Raw genomic sequence first — 24,859 nt, forward strand, 5'->3', positions numbered from 1 at the left:
ATCAGTTTCCCCCAATTGGTGTTTTAACTGATGACTTGATATCTGAGACTGAAGTCATTTTTTGACTCTCAGCACAGCTGCCACTAATATTGTAATTCAGTCTCCGTGAGCATGCACACGCAAGCATGCATGCACACATATGCCCATGTACGTAATACACACTTTTTTGAATGTGGGGAAATGGTTTGTAACTGGTCCTAACCAGAACAAATTGTGGTAGTAACTGGAAAGGCTGAAGACTCTTTTCAATATGAAGAAACACAGTGCAGAACATTTTAAGGAAGTTTTGATGTCACTGCAGTGAAAATAAATGTAAAAATGATTAAAGAAAAAGAAGTGTCACCATATACTACATGAGTTATTGCCACATGACTGGGTTAGACATCTCCATTTACTCTGGAGAGTAAATATTAGAGTTTTTCCTCCAAAGAGTAGATAGGATTTGTATAATAGCCAACATTCACTGAATGCTAGCTCTGTGCTAACACTGTTGTTCTAAGTGCTCACATTTATTAATCTCTATAAGAAGCTAGGAGGCTATATATTCAATTAAACCATATTCAACTCATGTTGAGTTTCAAAATACTACTCTCATGTGGTTCAACCTAATATTATTATTACCCCTATTTTACAAATGAGGAAACTGAGGTATAAAAAAATTAAATAACCTGCCCAAGTTTAATGGTTACCATGGCACTCAACTGGGGATTAAACCCATAGGATCTAGTTTCATTCTTAAACACTTTACTCTGTACCCGGAGGGAAGAAGCCACTCTATATGTTCAGGGTAGGGATAGGATAAGGAAATGTAACTCATAGGTTAAAATCTGCTACACATGATCCTGTCTATTAGTACTTTACAAGATCCTTGAGAAATGGGACAACATATTTTCCACATTGGTACTCTATCTACTCCACCCATGGGAAGTTATCAAGGACATTTTAATAATTACCCTAAAGTTGCCAGTGGTGGTGATGGGCAATGTTTTCCTGCAAAAGCAATAATCTAATGAGTATGTAACAAAGTAGAAGATACTACTATTCCAAACTTCTGCTTTCACATTAATGTAACAAAATAGAAGTTTCAAAGGTCAATAGTTTTCAACCCAGCTGGAGACCATACCATAAGAGTGTCATTAGTTTGGAATCTAGTCAGCACTGGGACTAGTCTACATGCTTAAAGTCAGGGACAGATACTGATGTAGACATCAGCCAAATGAGAGGATTTTGAATTACATTGTTTTTTTCATGTGCTCATTTATCAGCTTTGTACTTCTAACTTAGTGAAAGGTTTGCAAGATTGGCTAGATAGTGCAAATCCAACTTAACTTTAAGGCCTTTTAAGTTCACAAATGATGTAAAATCCTTTGCTCCTTTTAAAATTAAGGGAACTTGTGGCTTGATTTAGTCTTGGTACTCAAGGAGTGGCTAGCCAATTTTCTAACACATAGAGTAGTCTTAGGATCAAAAGAAATGCATTCCTATTTTGACTGCTTCAATGTTTTTCTCTTTGGCTCTGAACAAACGATGGCATTATGAAACTATGCAAGATTGGAGTAAAAAGACCTGATTTCTCCATTACCTGCTACAAAGTTGTCCTATAACATTGACTAATCATCTGTTTTTCTTAGGACTCATTTCTACCTCTGAATAAATAGAGATGTGGTTAGATGACTCTAACAGCTAATAATTCAATGCATTCATTTCAACTTTTTGCGTTTCATCTTTGCCATTTAAAAAATATCTCCAGATCAACAAATAAGGCAAAGTGTTTCCTGGCCTTTAGAAGAAAGGCATGATGCACTATTAGTCTTTTGATGTTAAATGCACACACATTAGAGTTAGGGAGGTTTTCTGCCCTGCCAAGTATCTTCCATCACTGTTCCTTTTCAATTCTGTAAACATTTATTGAGTTTATTGCATTAAGAACTAACGTAAAATGTGTGCCTTAAGAGGTGTATGATAAATAATTGATATTGCATTGTCCTTAAGATTTGTATAGTGCAAAGGTAGTAATGTGTAAGTTCGTCTGTATCTTCCCCTCATAAAATCTCTTGAAATTGGTAAATTAACATAGCTTTCAGCTTCAACGATCTCATCAAACATATTTACATGCTTGATCTGCATGTAACTCTGTCTTAATATGGAGCTTGTTACTATTGGAAATAAGACTTTTGGGGAACTAATAAAAAGTTTTTCAAGGACAGTTGGTCATAAAAAGTAATGGTCGAACATCAACATGAGCACAACAGTGAACCCAGTGAAAATGCATTGCAACAGCACAGGATTTTGTAATAGCATTTCAGCTTGGTTCCCTGTTCATCTCTAAGGAATTTCCTTATTCTCTGGATTAAGCAATAAGTAACATATCCTGAAGATATGAAACTTAATCTTACTTCTACCAACTAAGTGCAGAGGTGACAGGAAAACTAAAAGACTGTAATAGCATGGTATGAAAGAGGACTAGTCTAAGAGTCAGAGACTAGGATTTTCATCACAGTTCTGCTATTATTTGCCTGGGTTACCCATGGGCCAGCCACCTGGTTCCTCAGAGCCTCAGTGTTCTCTCCTAGAAAATATGATATTGTTCAATGTCCTTTCCTGACTCATCATTCTATGAATTGATGCTTCCAGGTGAAGGAAACAAATAGATCAGATTGTTCCTGTATTCATAGATCAGTTGGGATTCATTTTCTGTGAAATACTTTTCTTCCTCTTCCTCAAGCACAAAGGTAGAGCTTTCCATTCTAGGCATTCTTCCCAAGGTGCTTAACTGGGAATACTGCCTGCTACCAAATCACCTTTGTTTGCCCTAGTTACTATAGCCTTATAGACTTTGGGATAAGAGAGTGAAAGCCGGGGAAGGAAACTGGGAGATCATCTATAACCACCTCTTTTATAGATAATGATATTGACCTTGAGTGGTTCGGTGACTTTCCATCCAGTTCCACAGCATCTAAAGCAAGGGAACACGTTTCTAACATGAGGTTTTGTGATTACCTCATTGACATTTTTTCCCACTTGTTTATCTTTACTACATTGCGCATTGGTGATTTTTAACGAATTCCACAAAATAATAATAGGATAATCTCCTCATTTCATCCTTTTATTGTGTAAGTAATAACTTTAATAATAACATTAGACTGTTGTAGCTTCTGGAAACATGTCTTATTTAGTTGTCACATATATACTAAGTTAGGGATTGAGAAGGATTTTGAAGAGAAGAAGTCAAATTTGTGTTTTTCACCAAGAAATTTTTTTTTAAATTTAATAAATGTTAAGTGATCATCTTCTGAAGTGTCCAACTTTTGAAGAAAAGTTAAAGCTTTCAATACCACCAGATTTTTCTCTCTTTTTTCTGTTTTGTCTCATCAATCTGAGGACAGCAGAGAAGTTAATGTTCAACCTGGTAGGAACTTTGTTAGGTTTAATAAAATTTGCTTAATAAGTTATAACTGTTGCAATATAGGGTCACTCTAAAGCTTGCCAATGGTTGGGCTTACATCAACAGCCATGTCTGCAATATTGTACCCTGATTCCCTTTGTAAAAGGTTGACAAAAAGAGGTTGCTATAGTAATTTTTTGAAAACATTTCTGTTGCAACCGTGTGGCAAGGTTCACATGAAGAAGGTACTTGAGCTTAGTCCTTGCCTTGGCTAACAAAGTTATAAACTCCCAGAGGTGCCCATATTTACTACAGAGAAATAACCCAAACTTGTTTTCTTTTTCATAGGAGGTTGTACTCGAGGAAGGTACCATTGCTTATCAAAATTGGGTTAAAACAGGCACAGAAGTTTACAGACAGTTTTGGATCTATGATGTGCAAAACCCACAGGAAGTGGTAGCTAACAGCAGCAAAATTAAAGTTAAACAAAGAGGTCCTTACACGTACAGGTGAGTCCTCACAAATAAGTGGCATTCTTTCCTTGACCATACATATTTCTGAAAAACTTCCACTTGAAAAATGCCATTGTTTTCAGATGTACTTCTTCCTGTTCCCCAGTAAAATATCATGAAATATTTTGTTTCTGCCTATATGGAATCCTGATAAGGATTTAATAAGAAATATAGATTTTATTATAAATTCAGCAGTATCAGATAACAACCCTACATTTAAGAAGTCACAGGTGTTTTACAGTTACGACATATATTCTCAACAACTCTGACATATGCATGCATAATAGAAAAAATCTTATCAGAATTTTAAGAACCAGAATATTTTAAGATCCTAAAATTGTATACATTTTATCAGTTATTCTCAAAGTGTGGTTCCCACCCCGACAGCAACAGCCTCACCTGGGAACTTGGTAGAAACACAAATTCTGAGAATCTGCAGATTTTCCCAGATCAAATGAATCAGAGACTCTTGGGTTGGAGCCCAGCAATGAGTTTTACAAGTCCTCTGGGTGATTCCAGTACTTACTCAATTTTGAGAACCACAGAATTAAACTGATTTTATGTAACCGCAGTACCTGTTAAGGATTTCTAGAAACTAATTTCCAAGTCATATGGGTGTTTATATTGATTCAGTGGCTTCATTCTTATATTTTCTCCAGAACTGAGACCAAAATGCTATGCCTTTCTCTTATATACCCTAATAGTTTAACACAATTCTAAATAGAATGTTCGGGTATTAGAACTAGAGGGGAATGATTAGCTAGGACTTTTCATTTTGTATACTAAAAAACTGACACCAAGGGATATGAAGTGATTGTTATGTTTACACAGACCTAAGAGATGGTACCTCCTAGATTTTTGTGTGTATTTTTATTTCTTATTTAAATTATACACTATGTGTTTTCTCCAACTATCGAAGTAACACAGGGGGGACTGAGGTGCTAAAAGCACTAACTGTAACCAAGGATTAGATTTATGATATCCATGTGGGAACACCGTTAAGTCCTGCTGTATCATTTGTTATACAAATGTGTGATTTTCCCTCAAGGATAATTACAACTAGTTACTTAGTTTGATCAGTTTTTATCACAAAATAAAATTACATATTTATTATGATTTCATATAACTCGTAGTTTTAATATCTGTTTTAGATAGTCTATATAGTTTCTTTTCCATGCATTAATATATTTTTAGATTGACTACTCACACACAAAATATAATAAAATAACAGTAGTTGTGAAGGTAGTGGCTGCTGCCATAGTATGTGATATATAAGCTACAGAGGGCTGTGGTGACTTTTCTGTCCTAGCAATTGTCCCCAAGTCTCCTGTCTCTGTGCATATGTCTGTGACTATTCACAGTACTGTTGAAGAACACTTGGTTTTCATTGTTAAAAAAAACAAAACAAAACAAAACAAAAAAACCTTGGAAAATGTTTTTTTCATGGTCTTAAAGTTACCATGTTATTATCAAAAACTTATATGAGGTGTGCATGGGTGACTCAGTTTGTTAAGTGTTTGATTCTTGATCATGGCTTCATGGCTCAGGTCATGATCTCTGAGTCATGCGATCAAACCCGGTGCTCGGCTTAACACAGAGCACGGAGCCTGCTTGGGATTCTTGCTCTCTCCCTCTCTCTCTGCTCCTCCCCTGCTTGTGCTCTCTCTTTCAAAATAAACAAGTAAACTTAAAAAAAAAAAAAAGCCTATGCGAGTATCTTACTCCAAAAAAAATTGTTAAGAAATAATAATCTAAGAAAAAATGTTTAAAAAATTATAACTTGACTGAACTGCATGCGTGTGAGGAAACTGAATAGTTGTTAGAATTTGAGAACTCTTTCACTTTTATTTTGCAGGGGTATTTTTTTTTTATTTTTAAAGATATTCCTTGAGATATGTAGAAACAAACAATACTGAATCTAGCCCTAGACAGCTAATACATAGTTACTTTTTAGAGACTTTAACCTATGTCTCTAAGGGACAAAAGGGTTAGTTTAGATTTACTTGGAGAAGCAATGAGGGGAAGGTTGAATTAGGGAAGTGGGATTTGCAGCTAAAGTTTATAAACAATAAATCCCATTTATATAACAATGTTAAAGGGAATTCTAAACTAGGGTTCATCTTAAGATGTCACCAAAATGGAGTCATTAGTGTCTGTCTGGATACCTTAAATAATAAGAAAATAATTGATTACCTTTCAGAAAAAGTTAATAATTTCATATTCTTCCTAACAGCTAATAAGTTTTACTGAACCTGCCTCCCTATAAATTATACCCTGAATACATTTGAAATTGGAAGTGTAGGAGGATGTCCCTCTTCAAACACAACCACAGCTTATTTGGCTGATGTCTGTTAAAGTGAGTTTACTGAAATTTTGACAAGGTACAGCATTGGTCAAAGCATGAAATTGCCTGGATTGAGATCTTAATTATACATATTGTAAATTACGTGGTCTCTATGAAGACTCATTAATTCCTTGAGAATATTCTCAGGTCCAACATTAATCTTTTATTTAAAAAAATTTTTTTTAATGTTTATTTAATCTTGAGAAAGAGAGACAGAGTGTGAGTGGAGGAGGGGCAGAGAGAGAGAGGGAGACACATAATCTGAAGCAGGCTCCGGACTCTGAGCTGTCAGCACAGAGCCCGACGACATGGGGCTTCATGAACTACGAAATCATGACCTGAGCCTAAGTCAGAGGCTTAACTGACTGAGCTGCTCAGGCACCCCTCATCTTTTATTTTTTTAAGTTACTTGGCTTTGGCAGGAGTACAAAGAAAGCAATTTGGGGCAAAGTCTAAGGCAAATTTCTCCCGTTTACCTCATTAACCAACACTTTCCAAAATCTGTGTACATTTTAATTTTTAAACAAAAGAATTGAGCGATTATGTTCTCCTTCTAAAAGTATTTTCTAAACACAGACCTCAGTTAAAAGATTTTTCTCTTAGTGCCATCTACTGGTATAATGTTGTAAGTACAACTTAAGTAAATTGGAATCTGGGTAACATTTTGCTATTGTTTCAATTATTTTACATACATAAATTTTACTAAAAATTAAAGTACTTCAATTTTAAATGCTAATAGTAGGTTCTCTAATTTAAAATACAATTATGTAAGAAAAACTAGAAGTTGACTAGTAACAGACTGTCTTGGGTGCTCTTTCGTATTTGTATATTCCTGGTATGTCTACAGTACTTCAAGAAGAATAAATAATAAAGCTTTGATGACATTATATTAAAAATAAATTTTCTATAGTACTGTGAACTCTTTTAAAAGAATGTGAGCCATTAACTAATTTGTTTATTCATGCAAAAAATTATTTATCATGAACTCAATATGTGCCAGGCACTCTGCCTGTGGATACAAAACACTCATAATCCCTACCCTACAGGAATTTACAACTTTATTACACCGGAGTGAAATGTTGTTCCTTGTCCATGGGTTTTCAGTCTTTACCTTAGCTATCTATTCATCTCATGTATGGACATTCACATATATGATAGTGAAATGAATGATATATACCTCATTTTGTCTCAATAAACATCTTGTATTTGGAAAAGATTTTTCTTCATAATAATGAAGACTATTCATTCACCCTTCCCCATGTTCCTAAAAGGTATTTGGTACTTATAAGCCCAGACATTTTACATCCAGGAGCTTAGAACTAATAAGTATTTAATATACGGCAGGAATGGTGAGGGGAATTGACCTGTAAAATGGAAATTATATTCCATTAGTTATCTTTCATTCTCATTAAAGTACTAGAAAATATGGAAAAGCCAGTGCTGAATACGCTATGTACTTAGAACATTCTTTCTCATTTAAGAAAATGTACTCTTAATATTCATTCCCCTACTGAAACCTTTCTGTCTCCTCCTTATCCTCAGGATCAAGGCTAAACATTTGAGGATAGGATGCAACTCTTTTATGCTTGAGATCTTGCTTACTTCTGTGCTCTATTTCCCATGATACTCCTTATTCTCACCTTGCAATCCATCCAAATTCAACAATTTGTGTTTCTAACAATACACCATGGGTCTTTTTACCCCACTCCACCTAAACTTCTATTTGTCATTCGGACCACCTGGGTGGAATTGCTACCAAAATGGCTATCATTACTCCCACTATGACAGTCCTAAACCTGGATTTATATTTATTCTGGGTTTCCCCCTGGACTCTGCATAAGCTCTCATAATGACACATGTTACTTCTCCTATGTTGTGAAGATTTGGGATCACCTCTAATACACTAAAGACCCCGCACTGGCTTACTTGTCATTTTAAACCAATTGGTTGGCATCACTTGTGACGTATTCTATATACTCAAAAATTATTTGTTATGTGAATGGATGGCATTTGAGACCTGTTCACTTGAGACAATTATTTTGAATTTTATTTACTTCTGGTTTTCAGAGTTCGTTATCTAGCCAAAAAAAATATAACCCACGATCCTGAGAACCACACAGTCTCTTTTCTTCAGCCCAATGAGGCCATCTTCGAGCCTTCACTATCAGCTGGAACAGAGAATGACACTTGGACTGTTCTCAATCTGGCTGTAGCAGTAAGTAGACAAACAACAAAAGTACTGGTTTTGAAATACTCTAGGATCCACTGTAGTGGATCTTATGATTAGAACTCTCATCAGATATTCTTCATTTTGTCATTTTAATAAAAATATGTTCCTATGTCATTATTTTGAATGGATTTAGCATCATTTGGAAAAATGACAAAATCATAACAACTGAATTGGAAGACTACTTTATCATTAAAAAAAAAATAGGGTTGAATTTTAAATGTCTCCTTGTAACTAGCACTGAGGCAGAGAAATGTAGTCATCTAGGGATTAGATAAATTGTACTTTTTGTCCTGGCAAGATTGAGCAGTAATTTTAAAGATAAAGTTAGATTTGTTTCTATTAAACTTAAGGCTCGTATTAAATCCATCTATGTGTTAAAAATATGATACTAAAATTGATGTCTCAAACAGTGATTTTTTTTTATAGGCTGCACCCCATCTCTACCCAAATACATTTGTTCAAGTGGTACTCAATTCACTTATCAAAAAGTCAAAATCTTCCATGTTTCAAAAAAGAACTGTGAAAGAGCTCTTGTGGGGCTATAAAGATCCGTTCTTGAGTTTGGTTCCATATCCTATTTCCACGACAGTTGGTGTGTTTTTTCCTGTGAGTACCAAATGTGAATGTTGATTTTTTATATCTTAGATAAATATAATGACATTGGCAATTTATAATTTTACAACTTAGTGTGTTCACATGATTTCTGATCTGGAGTAGATATTCTAATTTTTTATTTTATTATTTTTATTATTTATTTATTTATTTACTTGAGGTTATTCTAATTTTTTAAAGTCTCTATCTCAGATGGCTCTGTAGTTAGAAAATTTTACTCATCTAAATTTAACAATTAAATTTAAAATGAATAAACTGAGATTTAATTAGGTTTCCATTCTTTGATAAATACACAATTGTCTAAAATAGGTTGTAAGCCAATAAGGCTGCGAATAATGTTTTCTGTTTTGATTCCCCTTATCAAAAAATCAAGTTTAATACTGTATTTTTCTTTGTGTTAAATGTATTCATCTTAACATTCCTCCTTCTCCAGAACTCTCACAAATTTGTGTTAATAAAAATTTAAAAGTTAGCCTAAATTGGAACACAGTGAGATTGACAAATCAGCAATGTCCTATTTTAATGCACTTTGTCAAAGATATGGCAGTTTGCAGATGAAAGAAAAAGTGAATTTGGCAATGTACTTATAGTTTAATATTTTGAATTATAAATAGGACAAGCTAACTATTGAATTAGAATTTTGACTGATTTATTTGGCACTATATGTGATATTAGTTATATTCTCCAGTTTATTATTGTTATTTTACTTTTAGATAGTGTTTAGGATTGAAAGGTTATATGCCACTAAATAGGAATGTAGAAAGCTTTAAAGGATCAGAGATTCAGTTACTATGTTTTGACTCAAAAACTCTTAACATCTTTCCTTGGCTGATTGCATTTTTAATTTTGTAGGCCTAAGTTTTATATCCACTTGTTAAAGATCATAACATTTAGAAAGAAAACAAAAAATATCATAACATTTAGAAAACCTCTAGAAGTCTTCCCTTGTTCTCAAAGTTTTTTCTTAATATCCCCTTACCTCAATATAATAGGAGTAGTGATCAAAATTGCCTTACTGGCTTAGTTATGACCAGAGTTTGGATCATGGCAACTTCTGGTATTGGTCTTTCTTCCTTTGTCTCAACCCCTAGCACAAATTTGAGGTGCCATTTATAGCCTATGTTTTTAAAGTGTTAAAGACCAATAATTTTAAAACTTGATTGCATATATATTTCAGGCCACATAAAATAATTATTAATTATCGATAACTGGTATTTGAAAAATATGAACATGAGTTACATACTTTATAACTTGGAAACTATGACTTGTCCTAGAAGTAATTTCTTCTTGTACATATCTTTTCAGTACAACAACACTGCAGATGGAGTTTATACAGTTTTCAGTGGGAAAGACAACATAAACCAAGTTGCCATAATTGACACTTACAAAGGTAAAAAGTAAGTATCCAGGTAAAGTGTGTGAACTCCAAAGCAGGAGGGGTATTTATTTAACAACTGCTAAGGCACAGGCACTAACTATGGTCCAGATCTGCCTATATCTCAGCCCTAGAACTTCGTGTTCTTTGAGGTGTTAACCCTCTAGTTGTGACAACTGGTCACTAGTGCATAGTTGCTAAATATCAGCCTCACTATAGAATTAGCTTTACCTTTGTACACAGGTTCTCTTACATAAAGAAATCCAAAGTGAATTCCATCTCTGTTGCATGGCCACCATCACAGTACACTCATACGGCCACAAATGAAAGGAAGAAAAGCATTACATCAGCTGATCAACTAGCAGATAGAAAAACATAGTTTTCTGGGTGTGTTTAACTTGTTGTATTGAGCCTATCAAATAAAAATTGTTCATTCCACAGCATGACTTCATGTGTCTCTATAAAGTTGAAAACTTAATGAATCCATGCAGATGTTGTCATGGCGTTTTCCTTCAAAATTTCTTAATTTGCTATATTGATAAATCAGCATTTTATACCTTTATCAGTGCAAAAGTGGAATTAGTACTGCAAATATAGTTCTAAAGTTGCCATATTAAACTTGAAAATAAAGACCAGGCCTCCTCTGAAGTAGTAATAGAATGATTACTATTCTATCTTGTTACTACTGGATTACTACTATGCTACTATTCTGAATGAATAGTAGATAGTCATGATTTGCTTTTTTCCTTAGCTCCTGCTTAATCATCTAGAGTACACATAATTTATCATGTAAATTTATCATGTAACAAAGGAAGAATCTCAATAAATGTCAGGGAAGAAAGTCATCTTCTCTTTTAATCAAGGTTAATAAATATGCTTTGGATCAGTTATTTCCTGGAAAGAATACAGTAATCAAAATTCAGAGAGATTAAAGGTTTTTATTAATTAATACAAGTAACCACTGCCTCACACTGAGTCCTTATCTAAAAATTGCATACAACCATTAAATATTCACTTAGGTAGTAGTTTTTCTTCTATAGATTCCATACTAACATCTTTTTATAGAAAAGTATAGTGGAGGAAAACTCACACTCCTAAATGCTTATTGCAATGAAATCACATCACTGTATATTGAGAAACACAAGCATTTTTGCCTTTTCAATATTACAGAGATATTTTGAGGAGAGTTACTAAGTGCTTCTAATTGGAGTAAGAATTCCACCTCAGTTTAAGATTTGATAAGCTTAATGTAACTGATCATGGCAAGACTGAGCATGGTTAACAGTTTATTCCGTTTAAAAAAAAGTAACATTAATAAAATAAAAATAAATAAACAGTGAGACTAATTAGAAAAAAAAAATTTTAATAAAAAAGAAGCAACAACTTCCCTTGACATCTCGCTAGATGATACATTATCAGTGGGGAAAAACCTGGTTTTGCATCACCAAAAAGTGGCTGAGGATACAGAGAAATTTTTACTACTATTTTTATTGCTTCCAGTTATATATACATATATCTTACTTAGACATCAGTATATAAATTAATAAACTCTGTCCTTTATTTTTTTAATGTTTTTATTTATTTTTGAGACAAAGAGAAACAGCATGAGCAGGGGAAGGGCAGAGAGAGAGGAAGACTCAGAATCCGAAGCAGGTTCCAGGCTCTGAGCTGTCAGCACAGAGGCTGACACAAGGCTCGAACTCACAGACTGTGAGATCATGACCTGAGCTGAAGTCAGACGCTTAACCAACTGAGCCACCCCAGTGCCCCAACTCTGTCCTACTTTAATGCAAGCTTATGCAAGAGTTAAAAGGGAGAAAAGTATAAATTGATGATCTATATGTTTCCATCTCTTTCTTCGACATCAGCTTTTCTTTCTTCCCTACACCCCTCTTCTCCCCTCATACTCCCTCCCTCAAATATGAAGAAAACCACTTCATATTTACCTATATATTTTGAAAACTCAACATATTACCAAATAGTTCATTTCTCCAAATGGAAAAAAAAATTCTCTGCTATGTAGAGATATAAATTTCTGAGGTATTTCTCCTTTTTCTTTTTTCAGAACTGCTTTCTATTCTAAGTTGTGTTAACATTTGGCACTTTTTATTTTATAATCTGGCACTTAATGGTATTGGGCACTTAATTTATCTCAACAAGATGAAACCTTCAAACAAAACATAAACCACAGGACTTAGAACATTGCTTAAACTTAGCATTTGTCACACATCTAATCTTTATTTTAGCAATATTGAATCATAATAGACTAAGTAATATGAGAAAGGTACTCTAGAAAAAAGAATGTTTATTCATTTCCTTTCTTTTTATTCCAAAGGAATCTCTCCTATTGGCCAAGTTATTGTGACATGATTAATGGTACAGGTAAGGGCATTTGTTTTGTGGTAATAATCACCATGAACCCACCTCCCTCTCTCCCACAAATTCCACCACTGTACTTACAATGTTCTGAGTGTTAAGGGTATGCGTTTACCTATCTTTATATCCCAAGGACATAATTGAGAGTGTCTATTGTTACACAGGCTTAGTAAATGTCTGCCTAATGTGATGGGATTTCTGAAGATTAATCCTTGAGGATTAGCCTTTACTGCATTACTAGGGAAACATTTGATTAGTAAAACCTTGACTACTTGAACTATCTTCATGGCAACAGAAGTAAAAGAGTAAAAAGAAAAACTTAGAAAAGTAGTTAATATTCACATGTTTTATAAATACTGTACAGAAAATGATTTAAAATTGAAACATTTTAAAAATGAAGATAATTACAAAAGGTAAAATTTACTTTCAAGTGAGATTTCAAGCAGAAGTAGAAACTGTGAAGTTGCAAGCAGCCCTGTATTTCTGAATAAGGTGATCAGAATGAAAGAAAAAGAAAAACAAAAACTTGACAGGTTTCATGCCCACTAACCATGAAAAATGTGTGCAAAAATGAATATTCTGAACTAGAAGTGGGGAGAAAAGAAAGTAGAAGGAACTTAGATTTGCAGCATGGTTAGATTTGGCTTCTTCTTCTCCATGAAGAAAAGCAAAGTACACATAGACATATTAGTTTAAGAACTAAGGTTTTAAAAAGCAAATGGGGATCAATACCATGAGGTAATTAAAACCTGAGATAAGGTGAGCTCTCAGCAATGCAGAAGCAAAGACAGAGAAGCATGATGTTTACAAAGCTGGTGAGGCAGTACCCTGTAGGAAAACAATATATTAAAGATGAAGAAAGTTAAATACGAAGTTATGTAAAGGGTGGGGAATAAGAACAAAACACAGGGTATTTACTTTCCCAAAGGTATTGTTGAGCTTTACATGCCTATTTAATTTTGTTACCACTGTCTTCTAGAAAACAACAGCAAAAACACAGTTGAGTTTGCTTTGTAGCAAGTTTCAAGAAATCCCTAAACAAAGCATTTCTGCAAATAAATTGTCAAGTGTCCTAATACTACTAACTCCAATAATTACATAAGTGTAGTATTTCAGACTTTAAATACAGAGAAACAGATTGTACTGCTCCTTAATAGTAATGGATTCTTAATGGTAATGAAAAGAAAAAAACAAAAAAAGCTATTAAACAATTCTGTCCAAAGCTAAAAAGTTTTAAAAGGGGAGGCAAAGGATTCATTAATCACAAAAATATAAGTACATGAGCATCAGGCATAAAGTTAAAAGTATCTAAGAGGAAAAAAAGAAGGAAAACAAATGAGGATCAGAGGGAGATTGGACAGAGCAGAGGACTCAGATGTGATCACTGGGAGAGAGATTCTTGGTTGATGGCCTCAGGGAAAAGCAACCAACAAAACTGAAAAAGTCATAGTATAGAAGTGTCCCCTCCACCTTCAGTGAGTAAGAGACAGAACATGAAAATATTGATACACATCTGAATGTTTAAAAAAAAAGTCTGCAATCTTGTACTTATTTCCATGGTACTTGTTAGAAATAATTATGGCATAATCTTCAATGATATTTCAGTAATAATTCTTACAGCTTTTTAATGTATTCTTTTCCTTCAATGGTTAAAGTGTTGGAAAGGCAAGTTGGAGATGATGTCCACTGAGTCACCTATCTGGGGAGTTTAAACTAAACTCTAATATCCAATGCTCTCAATACCACAATCAAATTCACTGTGATATTCGATTTCATTGATCACAAGAGTATAAGTGAAATGTAATAAGATCACAAGGTTGAAGCGTAATTGAAGGATGGGCACTGTTTACAACAAACACATTCAGTTCTGTGGCTCATTTTAGTGATACTTATTTGAGAAGCTAATAGAGGAGTTATCGAGTGATTTCTTCATATATCCAGTGTGTTCCATGGATCATAACCATAGTAGAAATTCAATAAATACAACAAAATCCTTTTTGTAAGGTGATGGATATATTTCAAAGCAGTTAGAGGAAATTCTAGTTAATGAGAGAATTTTAATAAATTTTTAAAATATTACTCAACCCTTAGGATAGACGAATGAATCCCTATAAAATGTAAGAAAAACATAACTCTAACTGAAGTCCTAAGTGAATTTCATAGAAATAAAAGTGCCACTCTCCTTAAAGGGTGGGGAGATTTCAAAAACAAACACAATCACAATTTTAACAACATGTGATTTTGCTATTATTTTTGTAAATATTTATTTTTAAGGTGTGGGGAAATTTAACATGAAACTAAATACCAATGAATATCTATAGTATACAGACTTACTGAATATGGTAGCTGCTAGCCCTGTGTTGCTATTAAGGAATTGAAATGTGCTATAAATATAAAATACACATGGGATTTTGCTAATTTTTAGATCGATTACATGTTGAAATGATGGCATTTGAGGTACATTGGGTTAAAAAAATATATACCTGTTTTGTTTTGTTTTTTTCCTAAAAGAAATTGGCTACTAAAGAATTTTAAAAGTACATCTACAGTTTGCATTATATTTCTATTGACCATACTGGAATAGAGATTTCTAGATTTTTCTAGGATACACATTACATCTAATCCCTTGCCACTGGCTTGATTTTTGAACAGACGCAGCCTCATTTCCACCTTTTGTTGAGAAGACACGAGTGTTACGTTTCTTTTCTTCTGACATTTGCAGGTAAGACCAAGACGCCCAATGTATTTCTGTAACTTAGAATTTTTTTTCCTCAAGTGACAAAGCACAGACCAAGAAGCTTATACTTAATAATTATGTTTTCTGAGAAGACTAAAATACACATAGGGAAATTTTTCTTGATTTATTCAGGATAAATACAATATGGAATTGATAATGTGCTTATTAACTTTTCTAAAAATTGAGGGCTGCAGGAGGATATTTTACATAATGCAAATTATTTTATTCTCATTTTTAAGCGTGAACTATTTTTTTAAAAAAAACTAAACTAGTAGTATATTCAATAGCAATTATGTCTAGAAGGTCATCCCCATCTTTCTAATGTTGTCCAGAGAAGATGATGCCATTGTCACAGAACTATGTTAATGTCACATTAACAACCTCTTTTAAAAATGGTGGAACCCAGTAGATATCACATAAGCATTGGAACCCACGCCAGTTCACTCTTAGCCCTTTTCCTAAAGATCATATGTTTATGGGCAAACATTTAAAATATCTCAGTATTTTCCTTATCTGTAAAATTGAAGAGAGCAGTGTTTCTTCATATAGGGTTATGTGGGGATTAGAAGAAATAGGTATAGAGCCCCTGCACATTGCCTAGGTGTTGGTGAATACTAAGTAAACGATGGAGGCACTCAGTAAATAATGAGATGTATATCAAGAACTCACATGCAAGTACCTCAGTGAGTATGTGGTCTTTCTCTCCAGGATTAAGTTTTGAAAGAAAGAAATTTTAATTGTATTTCCTGTAGCCTGGGCACAAATAAAGGATTTGAGGGAAGACATATAAATATTTAATCTACAGAGGAAATTAACTATGAGAAACGTCTTCAGTGTAAATAATCCATGGTAATACATAAGCAAAAATTGCTCTTGGAAGTTTTTGAGAACAAAGAATAGTTCACGCTCAGGTATTGTGTCCTGGTATGCCTTAAAATTTCACAAGAGGGGCGCCTGGGTGGCGCAGTCGGTTAAGCGTCCGACTTCAGCCAGGTCACGATCTCGCGGTCCGTGAGTTCAAGCCCCGCGTCAGGCTCTGGGCTGATGGCTCGGAGCCTGGAGCCTGTTTCCGATTCTGTGTCTCCCTCTCTCTCTGCCCCTCCCCTGTTCATGCTCTGTCTCTCTCTGTCCCAAAAAAATAAATAAAAAACGTTGAAAAAAAAAATTAAAAAAAAAAAAATTTCACAAGAAAGTTTTTTTCATGTGAATTAAATGAGGATTTAAAATTCTAACAAAAGTATCCAATCTTTCTTTTAATTTTTTTTAACATTTATCTATTTTTGAGAGACTGAGAGAGAGCACGAGCAGAGGAGGGACATAGAGAGAGAGAGAGAGAGAGAGAGAGGGAGACACAGAATATGAAGCAGACTCCAGGGTTGGAGCTGTCAGCACAGAGCCTGATGTGGGGCTCAAACTCACGAACTGCGAGATCATGACCTGAGCCATAGGTCATTTGCTGACCTGAGCCATAGGTCAATTGCTTAACTGACTGAGCCAACCAGGCGCCCCAAGTATCTAATCTTTCTTATTTAAAGCAAGAATATAATCTAAAAATAAGAGGAAAAAATAATCTCTAGAATGTAGTTTAGGTTCCTGGAATAAAGCTCTTTTTTCTCTGTGTTTAGGTCAATCTATGCTGTGTTTGGAGCTGAAATTAACCTGAAAGGAATCCCTGTCTATAGATTTGTTCTTCCATCCATGGCCTTTGCATCTCCACTTCAAAATCCAGATAACCATTGTTTCTGCACAGAAACCGTTATCTCCAATAATTGTACATCATATGGTGTATTAGACATTGGCAGATGCAAAGAAGGTAAGTGTTCTCAGTGTCACAGTCCATGATATAATCTGAAGCCTTGATGAGTGAGCATCATCAGGGAAATACAAATCAAAACCATGAGATACCACTTCACACTCATCAGAATGACTAAATTAGCAACACAGGAAACAGATGTCGGTGAGGATGCAGAGAAAGGGAAACCCTCTTACACTGTTGGTGGGAACACAAACTGGTGCAGCCACTCTGGAAAACATTCTGGAGGTTCTTCAAAAAGTTAAAAATAGGGGCGCCTTGGGTGACCCAGTTGGTTAAGCATCCAACTTTGACTCAGATTATGATCTCATGGTTCGTGAGTTTCGAGCCCCGCATCGGGCTCTGTGCTGACAGCCTAGAGCCTGGAGCCTGCTTCGAATTCTGTGTCCCCCCCTCTCTCTGCCCCTCCCCTGCTCATGCATGCTCTCCTCTCTCACTCTCTCTCTCTCTCTCTATCAAAAATAAACAAACATTAAAAAACTTTTTTAAAAAAAGTTAAAAATAGAACTACCCCATTGCCCAGCAATTGCACTACTAGGTATTTACCCAAAGGATATAAAAATACAAATTTGAAGGGGCACATGCACCCCAGTGTGTATAGCATCATTATCAACAATAGTCAAACTATGCAAAGAGCCCAAATGTCCATCGACTGATGAATGGATAAAAATATATCATATACCACAACTTCTTTATCCATTCATCATTAGATGGACATTTACACACACACATATATGCATACACGCACACACATATATACAATGGAATATTAGTTGGCCTTCAGAAAGAGTAAAATCTTGCCATTTGCAGTGCTATGGATGGAGCTAGAGGGTATTGTGCAGAGCAAAATAAGTTCATCAGGGAAAGACAAATACCATATCATTCCACTCATATGTGGAATTTAAGACACAAAACATATGAACATATGGGAAGGGACAAGAAAAGAAAGGGAGGCAAACCAAAAAGACTCTTATGTACAGAGAATAAACTGAGGGTTGCTGGAGGGGAAGTGGATGGCGGATGGGTTAAATAGGTGATGGGTATTAAGGAGGGCACTTTGATGAGCACTGGATGTTACATGTAAGTGATGAATCACTAAATTCTACTCCTGAAACCAGTTTTACACTATATGTTAAATAAATAGAATTTTAATAAACACTGAAAAAAATACACAAAATAAAATGCAACCTTGAGGCACCTGGGTGGCTCAGTCAGTTAAGTACCTGACTCTTGATTTCGGCTAAGGTCATGATCTTGAGGTTTGTGAGATCGATCTCCTCGTGGGGCTATGTGCTGACAAAGTCTGCTTAGGATTCTCTGTCTCCCTCTCTGTCTGTGCCCCTTCACCACTTGCTTGTGCACACACTCTCTCTCAAAATAAATAAATAAACATTTTTTAAAAAATGCAACTTTTACCCAAGATCCCTTTCAACCAAAATTTAAAATTAAAGCGAGAAAGCAAGAAGACAGTTAAGGAAGCGTGGTAATAGAATAATTTTGCTTTGATTTTTGTTTTGTTTTTGAGGTCCCAGTTGTGTTCCAGTGTTGTGAAACTTAGTTATTATTAGGTAAAACCATACTGATATTTCCGTGCTACTTTGGACAATGTCTATTTAGGTCCTTAGCCCATTTTTTGTTATCTGGTGGTTTTTTTTTTTTTTTTTTTTTTTTTGAGTTCTATGAATTCATTATATGTTTTTTATATCAACTACTTACTGAATATGTGGCTTGTATCTATTCCACAGTTACACTTTTCATTTTGTTGGTTTCCTGGGCTCCTTTCAAATAGATGGTAAAACAAGAATAATTCCTAGAGTACTTTGAACATCCCAACTTGTCCATCTGCCATATTTCTAGATTTTTCTTCCCTAGAAATTGGTAAATAAAAATATGTTTTCAATATGTCTCTGAAAGAAGAATTGACTTAAAAACAAAACTTGGAATCTTATTTAGCTCACCTTCATATTGGAGTCAATGTGAAGGCAAAAAAGAAGACCTCTTAAATTAATTCTCATTCACAGACTTATTACTGCCTGAAACAAGAACATGATTGAAATTTTATGCTCAGCAGCTCATCTTTACATATTGAAAATTGACATCTAAGGAAGAACAGCAGGCATTAACTTACTGTTTAATAGGATGATGCATAAATTTTTATTTTCTTTTTGTACAATAGTGATCAGGTAATATAATTCTCCCCCACCCTCACTCCCCAATCATTGTTCAAGCCTAGTTATGCATTCTTTTATTTAAAATTTTTATATTTGGGCTGCCTGAGTGGCTCAATTGGTTAAGCATCCGACTTAATTTCAGGTCATGATCTCGTGGTTTCTGAGCTTGAGCCCTGTGTCGGGCCCTGTGCTGACAGCTCAGAGCCGGGAGCCAGCTTCTGATTCTGTGTCTTCCTCTCTCTCTCTCTGCCCCTCTCTCTCTTTCAAAAATGAATAAACATTAAAAAAAGTTTGTTTTATTTTTAAGGAAATATTTTTTGGGTGGTATGCGAAATGAGAAAAATTATTTATCTCCAATATCTCTTAAAATGTTTTCAGGAAAACCTGTGTATATTTCACTTCCTCATTTTCTACATTCAAGTCCTGATATTGCAGAACCCATTGAAGGCTTAAATCCAAATGAAGACGAACATAGCACATACTTAGATGTTGAACCTGTAAGCAAACATATTATTGATCTGATTTCATTAAATTGAAAGAAAAAGTAAATTCTCTCCTTGTTAATTGCAGTTACTGAATCACAATCTTGATATATTACTATTATTTCAGTCAAAATGACATTATTTCTTTCTATTGTTGCTTATGAAATGTCAAGGTAATTAAACTTCAGTTTCTCAGCATATGGAAATTTATATGCCTATCTAATGGTTCATAGGTCAGGAATACCAATGATGGGAATGATTCTAATTGGCTTAAAACAATTTGAGATGTATAAAATAATCATCAAATAGTAATTTATAACTGTAAATACTGCTTATATGAAGAGATACTGTGTATTATGAGGAATTAAAAGATATTTTATGGGTATTATGTGAATTCAGGGCAAGATCTATTTCACTTAGGGTCAAGAAAAATCAATAAAAATTCCTGTAACTCAACAGTTTAAAGTTTTAAATGATTTTGATATTTTCCTCTTCAAAAGTCAAATGAAATGTCAAAATTTTAATAGTCATGTGTCACTTTAAATAATGATACAACTAGTATAATTACACTGAGGATACATGGATTTTTACTGAATATATATCTGGCCTTGTGTAGTTTAAGAATCTAATTATATGAGCTCTGTGTTTCCATATTGCTGATTACCAAAATCATGTTAGGTAACTATCACGAATCTAACTAAAGCCTTGACATTTGGTTGGGCAAAGAAATTGTGTATGCAATACCTGCATATACACATGTAATTATAGATAGCTATTTGGTTAAATATCACATATCTAACTAAAGACCTGACATTTTGTTGCACAAAGTTATTATGTGTGCACATACCCGCATACATATATATGCCTGCATATACACGTGTAATTATAGATATGTAATAATTTAATATGTCCAATTAATTTCACAAGTTTCAAGTAGTAGCGTCATATTAAATTTTACATAATAATAAAAGTAAGTTTGGATATTGCAACTTTTTGTTTAAAGTTGGTAATTAGTTTGTTCTCTTTTTAGATAACTGGATTCACTTTACGATTTGCAAAACGGCTGCAAATCAACATATTGGTCAAACCAGCAAAGAAAATTGAGTAGGTCTCTTAAGTGAGGTTATCACTGCATGATTTTTGTAGTATTTTCTTTTCATAGACTTAACTCACATTCTTATAAGAAGTGGAAAGAATATAAAATTTCAACTTCTCTTTGCTTAATGTTATTAAATAATTATTAAATGCTTATGATAATTTTTTAAATTTATAATTATGCCTAGTGTTTATAGAAATGATATTTACACATATTTTGATATGTTTTAATTTAAGTATTTGGTGGTATCTCTCATTTTGCTAGCTGTCCAGATACTTCCATGACCATAGTTTCCAGAATTCATATTTTACCTTCCTGGGTAGAATTTGTTGAAAGGGAAAATCTGTGCTTAGAAAAAGTTAATCTAATTATATATCTGTATTAAACAGATTTGTAAGCATGGAAAATGTCTGAGGAACAGCTATATTAACATTCAAATGACTTGTTACAGGGAACAGAAATCAAGGAACTTAACCAAGTTGCAAAAGCAACTAATTTCTGAACATATATTTACACTAGTACTTGTTGAAATTTATGTTGTGTATGTGTAATATATTAGTATATATTTTCATAATTACTTTTAATGTATATTACAGGGCATTAAAGGGTCTTAAGCGGAACTATATTGTGCCTATTCTTTGGCTTAATGAGGTTAGTATTTTTATCAGTAAACAGTAAACTTCATTGGTGTTTCAAAATTAAATATATATGTATAGTTTTTGAAGTTGTATATGTTTTCATTGCCCATATAGATGAATATATATATATTTGAGAAAACCCAATCACATAGTTGTATCAGTTTTCAGTATTTTTCTTTTAGAAAATCAAAGCAATTTCTATCATTTTAGATTATTTTCAAAATGCATCTTTAGGCACTTTTTCTTGGCATAGTGCTTATTTTAAGAAAGAGTCATACATACATGTAACTCCAAATAACTCAAGACTCAGTGAATATTATACTGGTAATAAAAGTCAACCAAACTTATAAAGGCCAGGTTAGAATAGGTGTATGCAGTCTATCCTATTCCCTGATGACATAATTTTAGTGTAAACCATGATATCAATTAGCCCCAGAATTGGGGAATGCAGTACATAAAACTTCAGAGCGATTGAAACTATTGAAACCTTGCCACTTCCCTTGGTTAAAGGGAGCATCTTTTGGAAAGGATGTTATAAGGTCATTCTGAAGATCAGTGAAGCCTAGCATGTTCAATAGTGCTATATAACATGTGCAAAGTGGGGGAAGGATTATATTTCACTCTCTAAGTATTCTACCTTGGCATTTACTGCCGCCTTTGACATGCAAAGTGAATTATCCTAGTTTATCTTAAACATACAGATGACTAACACCTATGCAAGCATTTGGAGGAAAGAGTGATATGTAAGTGGAAGGTTTTAAGTCTTTTGCTTTGCTCATCTATTCAAATCATGCTAATCATTAACTTTATTACAGACTGGTACCATTGGTGATGAGAAGGCAGAAATGTTTAGAAAAAGAGTGACTGGAAAAATCAACCTTCTTGGCCTGGTAGAAATTACCTTACTCAGTGTTGGCGTGGTGATGTTTGTTGCATTTATGATTTCATACTGTGCGTGCAGATCAAAGAAAGTAAAATAAGTAAGTATATACCAAAAATTATTACCTGTATTCATTTTACCAAAGAGGGGTTATAAAATTAGCCTACAAACATTTTTAGATTTGTCTACCCAACTACCATTTTCAATATATCCTCCAAGTTTTGAGATAGCTAATGTAAATTAAAACACAAAGACTGAATGAGTAAATAAGGCCTATGAGCAGATTACTCATTGCATCAAGCAGATTACTACATTGCATCTTAAGTTCTGGGAGGAATGGAATAAAAAAATGAAATTATCACCTTTGAAAGTACGAATATAGCTTTAGTGCAAAATCCTGACTTTTAATTTTTTTAATTTTTTTTTTAATGTTTATTTTTGGGAGAGAAAATGTGATCAGGCATGGGGCAGAGGGAGAGAGAAGACAGAGGATCCAAAGCAGAATCTTTTCTGACAGCAGAGAGCCCCATGCAGGGCTCGAACCCCAAACCTGTGAGATCGTGATCTAAGTCAGAGGCTTAACTGAGTCACCCAGGTGCCCCAGTGACATTTTGTTTCTTGATTATTTCTAGCTAATTATAACAAAAAGTCACAAGTAATTAATACATTATTGTCTAGGGCAGGTTATGGGAGATTGAAATTATTTTTTTTAATATGTATTTATTTAGAGAGAGCCTGAGCATGAGTGGGGGAGAGGCAGAGAGAGGATCTCTGTGTTGACAGCACAGAGTCAGATGCGGGGCTTCATCTCACCAACTGTGAGTTGATGACCTGAGCCTCAATCAAGAGTTGGAGGCTTAACCAACTGAGCCACCCAGGCACCCCGAGATTAAAATCCGTAAGGGATTTTCCCACTGCTTTCTGATTAATAACATTTCTTCTATTTTCCAGGCAGTAAATGAGTTTCAACCTTTATGTACCAGCTACATCAGGGCCATTGTTACTATTGACCTACAAAATGAAGATTAAATATGCTTTATTTTTACAAAACACACCTTCTAGTTGAAGAAATGGTGGCATTATTTTTGCACTAAGCAGCAGCATATTTCTAACTGATTTTAAGATATTATTAAAAATTTATACTTTGAACACAAAACTGGAGCCTTTTAAAATTCTTCATGTTCACAAACTGATTTCAGTTTCTATGGACCTGGCTCAAGCATGAACCAATTGTTTTTATTTGGTACTGATTCACCAACTGGTTCCCTGGTGGCAAATTCAGCACAGTGCACATTCTCAACAAATGTTGGACCCTGAACGCTTGTCTTCTTTATCAAGGGAAAACATCAGCATCCCTATTCGTTGCAATAGACTGACGCCAGGACTGTCAGTACATCACATTTCATGAGCGCCACCAATTGTGAAAGACATTTAAGAATGGAAAGTAAATGATTGGCCTTAAGAGCCATTCATTATATATTACTTAAGTTTCTTTCTCTGTGGAATCCTTTGTACAGCAACAGCAGGCATTGTAACCATTTTCTTACTTTATAGCAAATGGGCTTATATTTTATCACTAATTATGCAAATGGACATTAATTTTAGCACATTTTGGCTCTTCATGTTTAAGAACTTTGTCATCTTCCACATCCTGAAGCTCTTCTAGCAATACGGGGAGATTGTGATCTTTCTGCTCAGTTACATGCAACTTACGCTTGGCAACTTCAGAATCTTGTGCTAGCATTAAGAGATGTAAATGACAATAAAGGAATTATCATACGAAAGATTATCAAGGATTGAATTGTGTTAATAGTTATTTGTTGTAATAGTTCTTATTTCCCTTGTCACCTCGGAAAGACTGGTCTCAAACATTAAAATATGTTCTTCCTTAAATTCCTGTGTTTTTCATGGTTCTTGTGACACAAAGCATTTACCCTAATTTAATATTCCATCTGAATCTCTATTTCCTTCTGGCATATGCTTTCTGAATTCAATCATGACAACTTTCTCCTAGGCTAAATTTTTAAGCGAATAGGAGGAAAAACAAACAAACAAACAAAAAGATATTTTGTTTCATCCTCTGCAGAAGCAGGACTTGAGCTCTAAACTGAAGGATTTTTCCTTTCTATGAGGAGACATACTGGTAAGTAATCCTGCTTTCTTCAGCAAGGGTTCACTTATTGGAGAGAACTAGTCCTCTGAAAAAGT

General features: G+C 34.2%; 1 protein-coding gene across 5 annotated transcripts in view; it reads left to right on the forward strand.

The window, feature by feature from the left end:
* The window catches only part of CD36 (CD36 molecule), a 77,323-nt gene extending 52,779 nt beyond the window's left edge, over positions 1-24,544 (forward strand). For all 5 annotated transcript variants that reach the window (XM_019451296.2, XM_019451294.2, XM_019451295.2 and 2 more), the window contains 12 exons: positions 3,734-3,894; positions 8,309-8,456; positions 8,898-9,077; positions 10,389-10,480; positions 12,794-12,840; positions 15,487-15,556; positions 17,197-17,384; positions 19,934-20,052; positions 21,068-21,141; positions 21,730-21,784; positions 22,587-22,751; positions 23,603-24,544. In XM_019451296.2, coding sequence (XP_019306841.2) covers positions 3,734-3,894; positions 8,309-8,456; positions 8,898-9,077; positions 10,389-10,480; positions 12,794-12,840; positions 15,487-15,556; positions 17,197-17,384; positions 19,934-20,052; positions 21,068-21,141; positions 21,730-21,784; positions 22,587-22,751 — 1,299 coding nt within the window. In that variant the 3' untranslated portion in view covers positions 23,603-24,544. The remainder of the gene's footprint in view (positions 1-3,733; positions 3,895-8,308; positions 8,457-8,897; positions 9,078-10,388; positions 10,481-12,793; positions 12,841-15,486; positions 15,557-17,196; positions 17,385-19,933; positions 20,053-21,067; positions 21,142-21,729; positions 21,785-22,586; positions 22,752-23,602) is intronic.
* Positions 24,545-24,859: the final 315 nt, after the last annotated feature.

Source organism: Panthera pardus, unplaced genomic scaffold (genome assembly GCF_024362965.1).
Source record: "Panthera pardus isolate Hobbes unplaced genomic scaffold, ASM2436296v1 HiC_scaffold_8, whole genome shotgun sequence".
Lineage (NCBI taxonomy): Eukaryota > Metazoa > Chordata > Mammalia > Carnivora > Felidae > Panthera > Panthera pardus.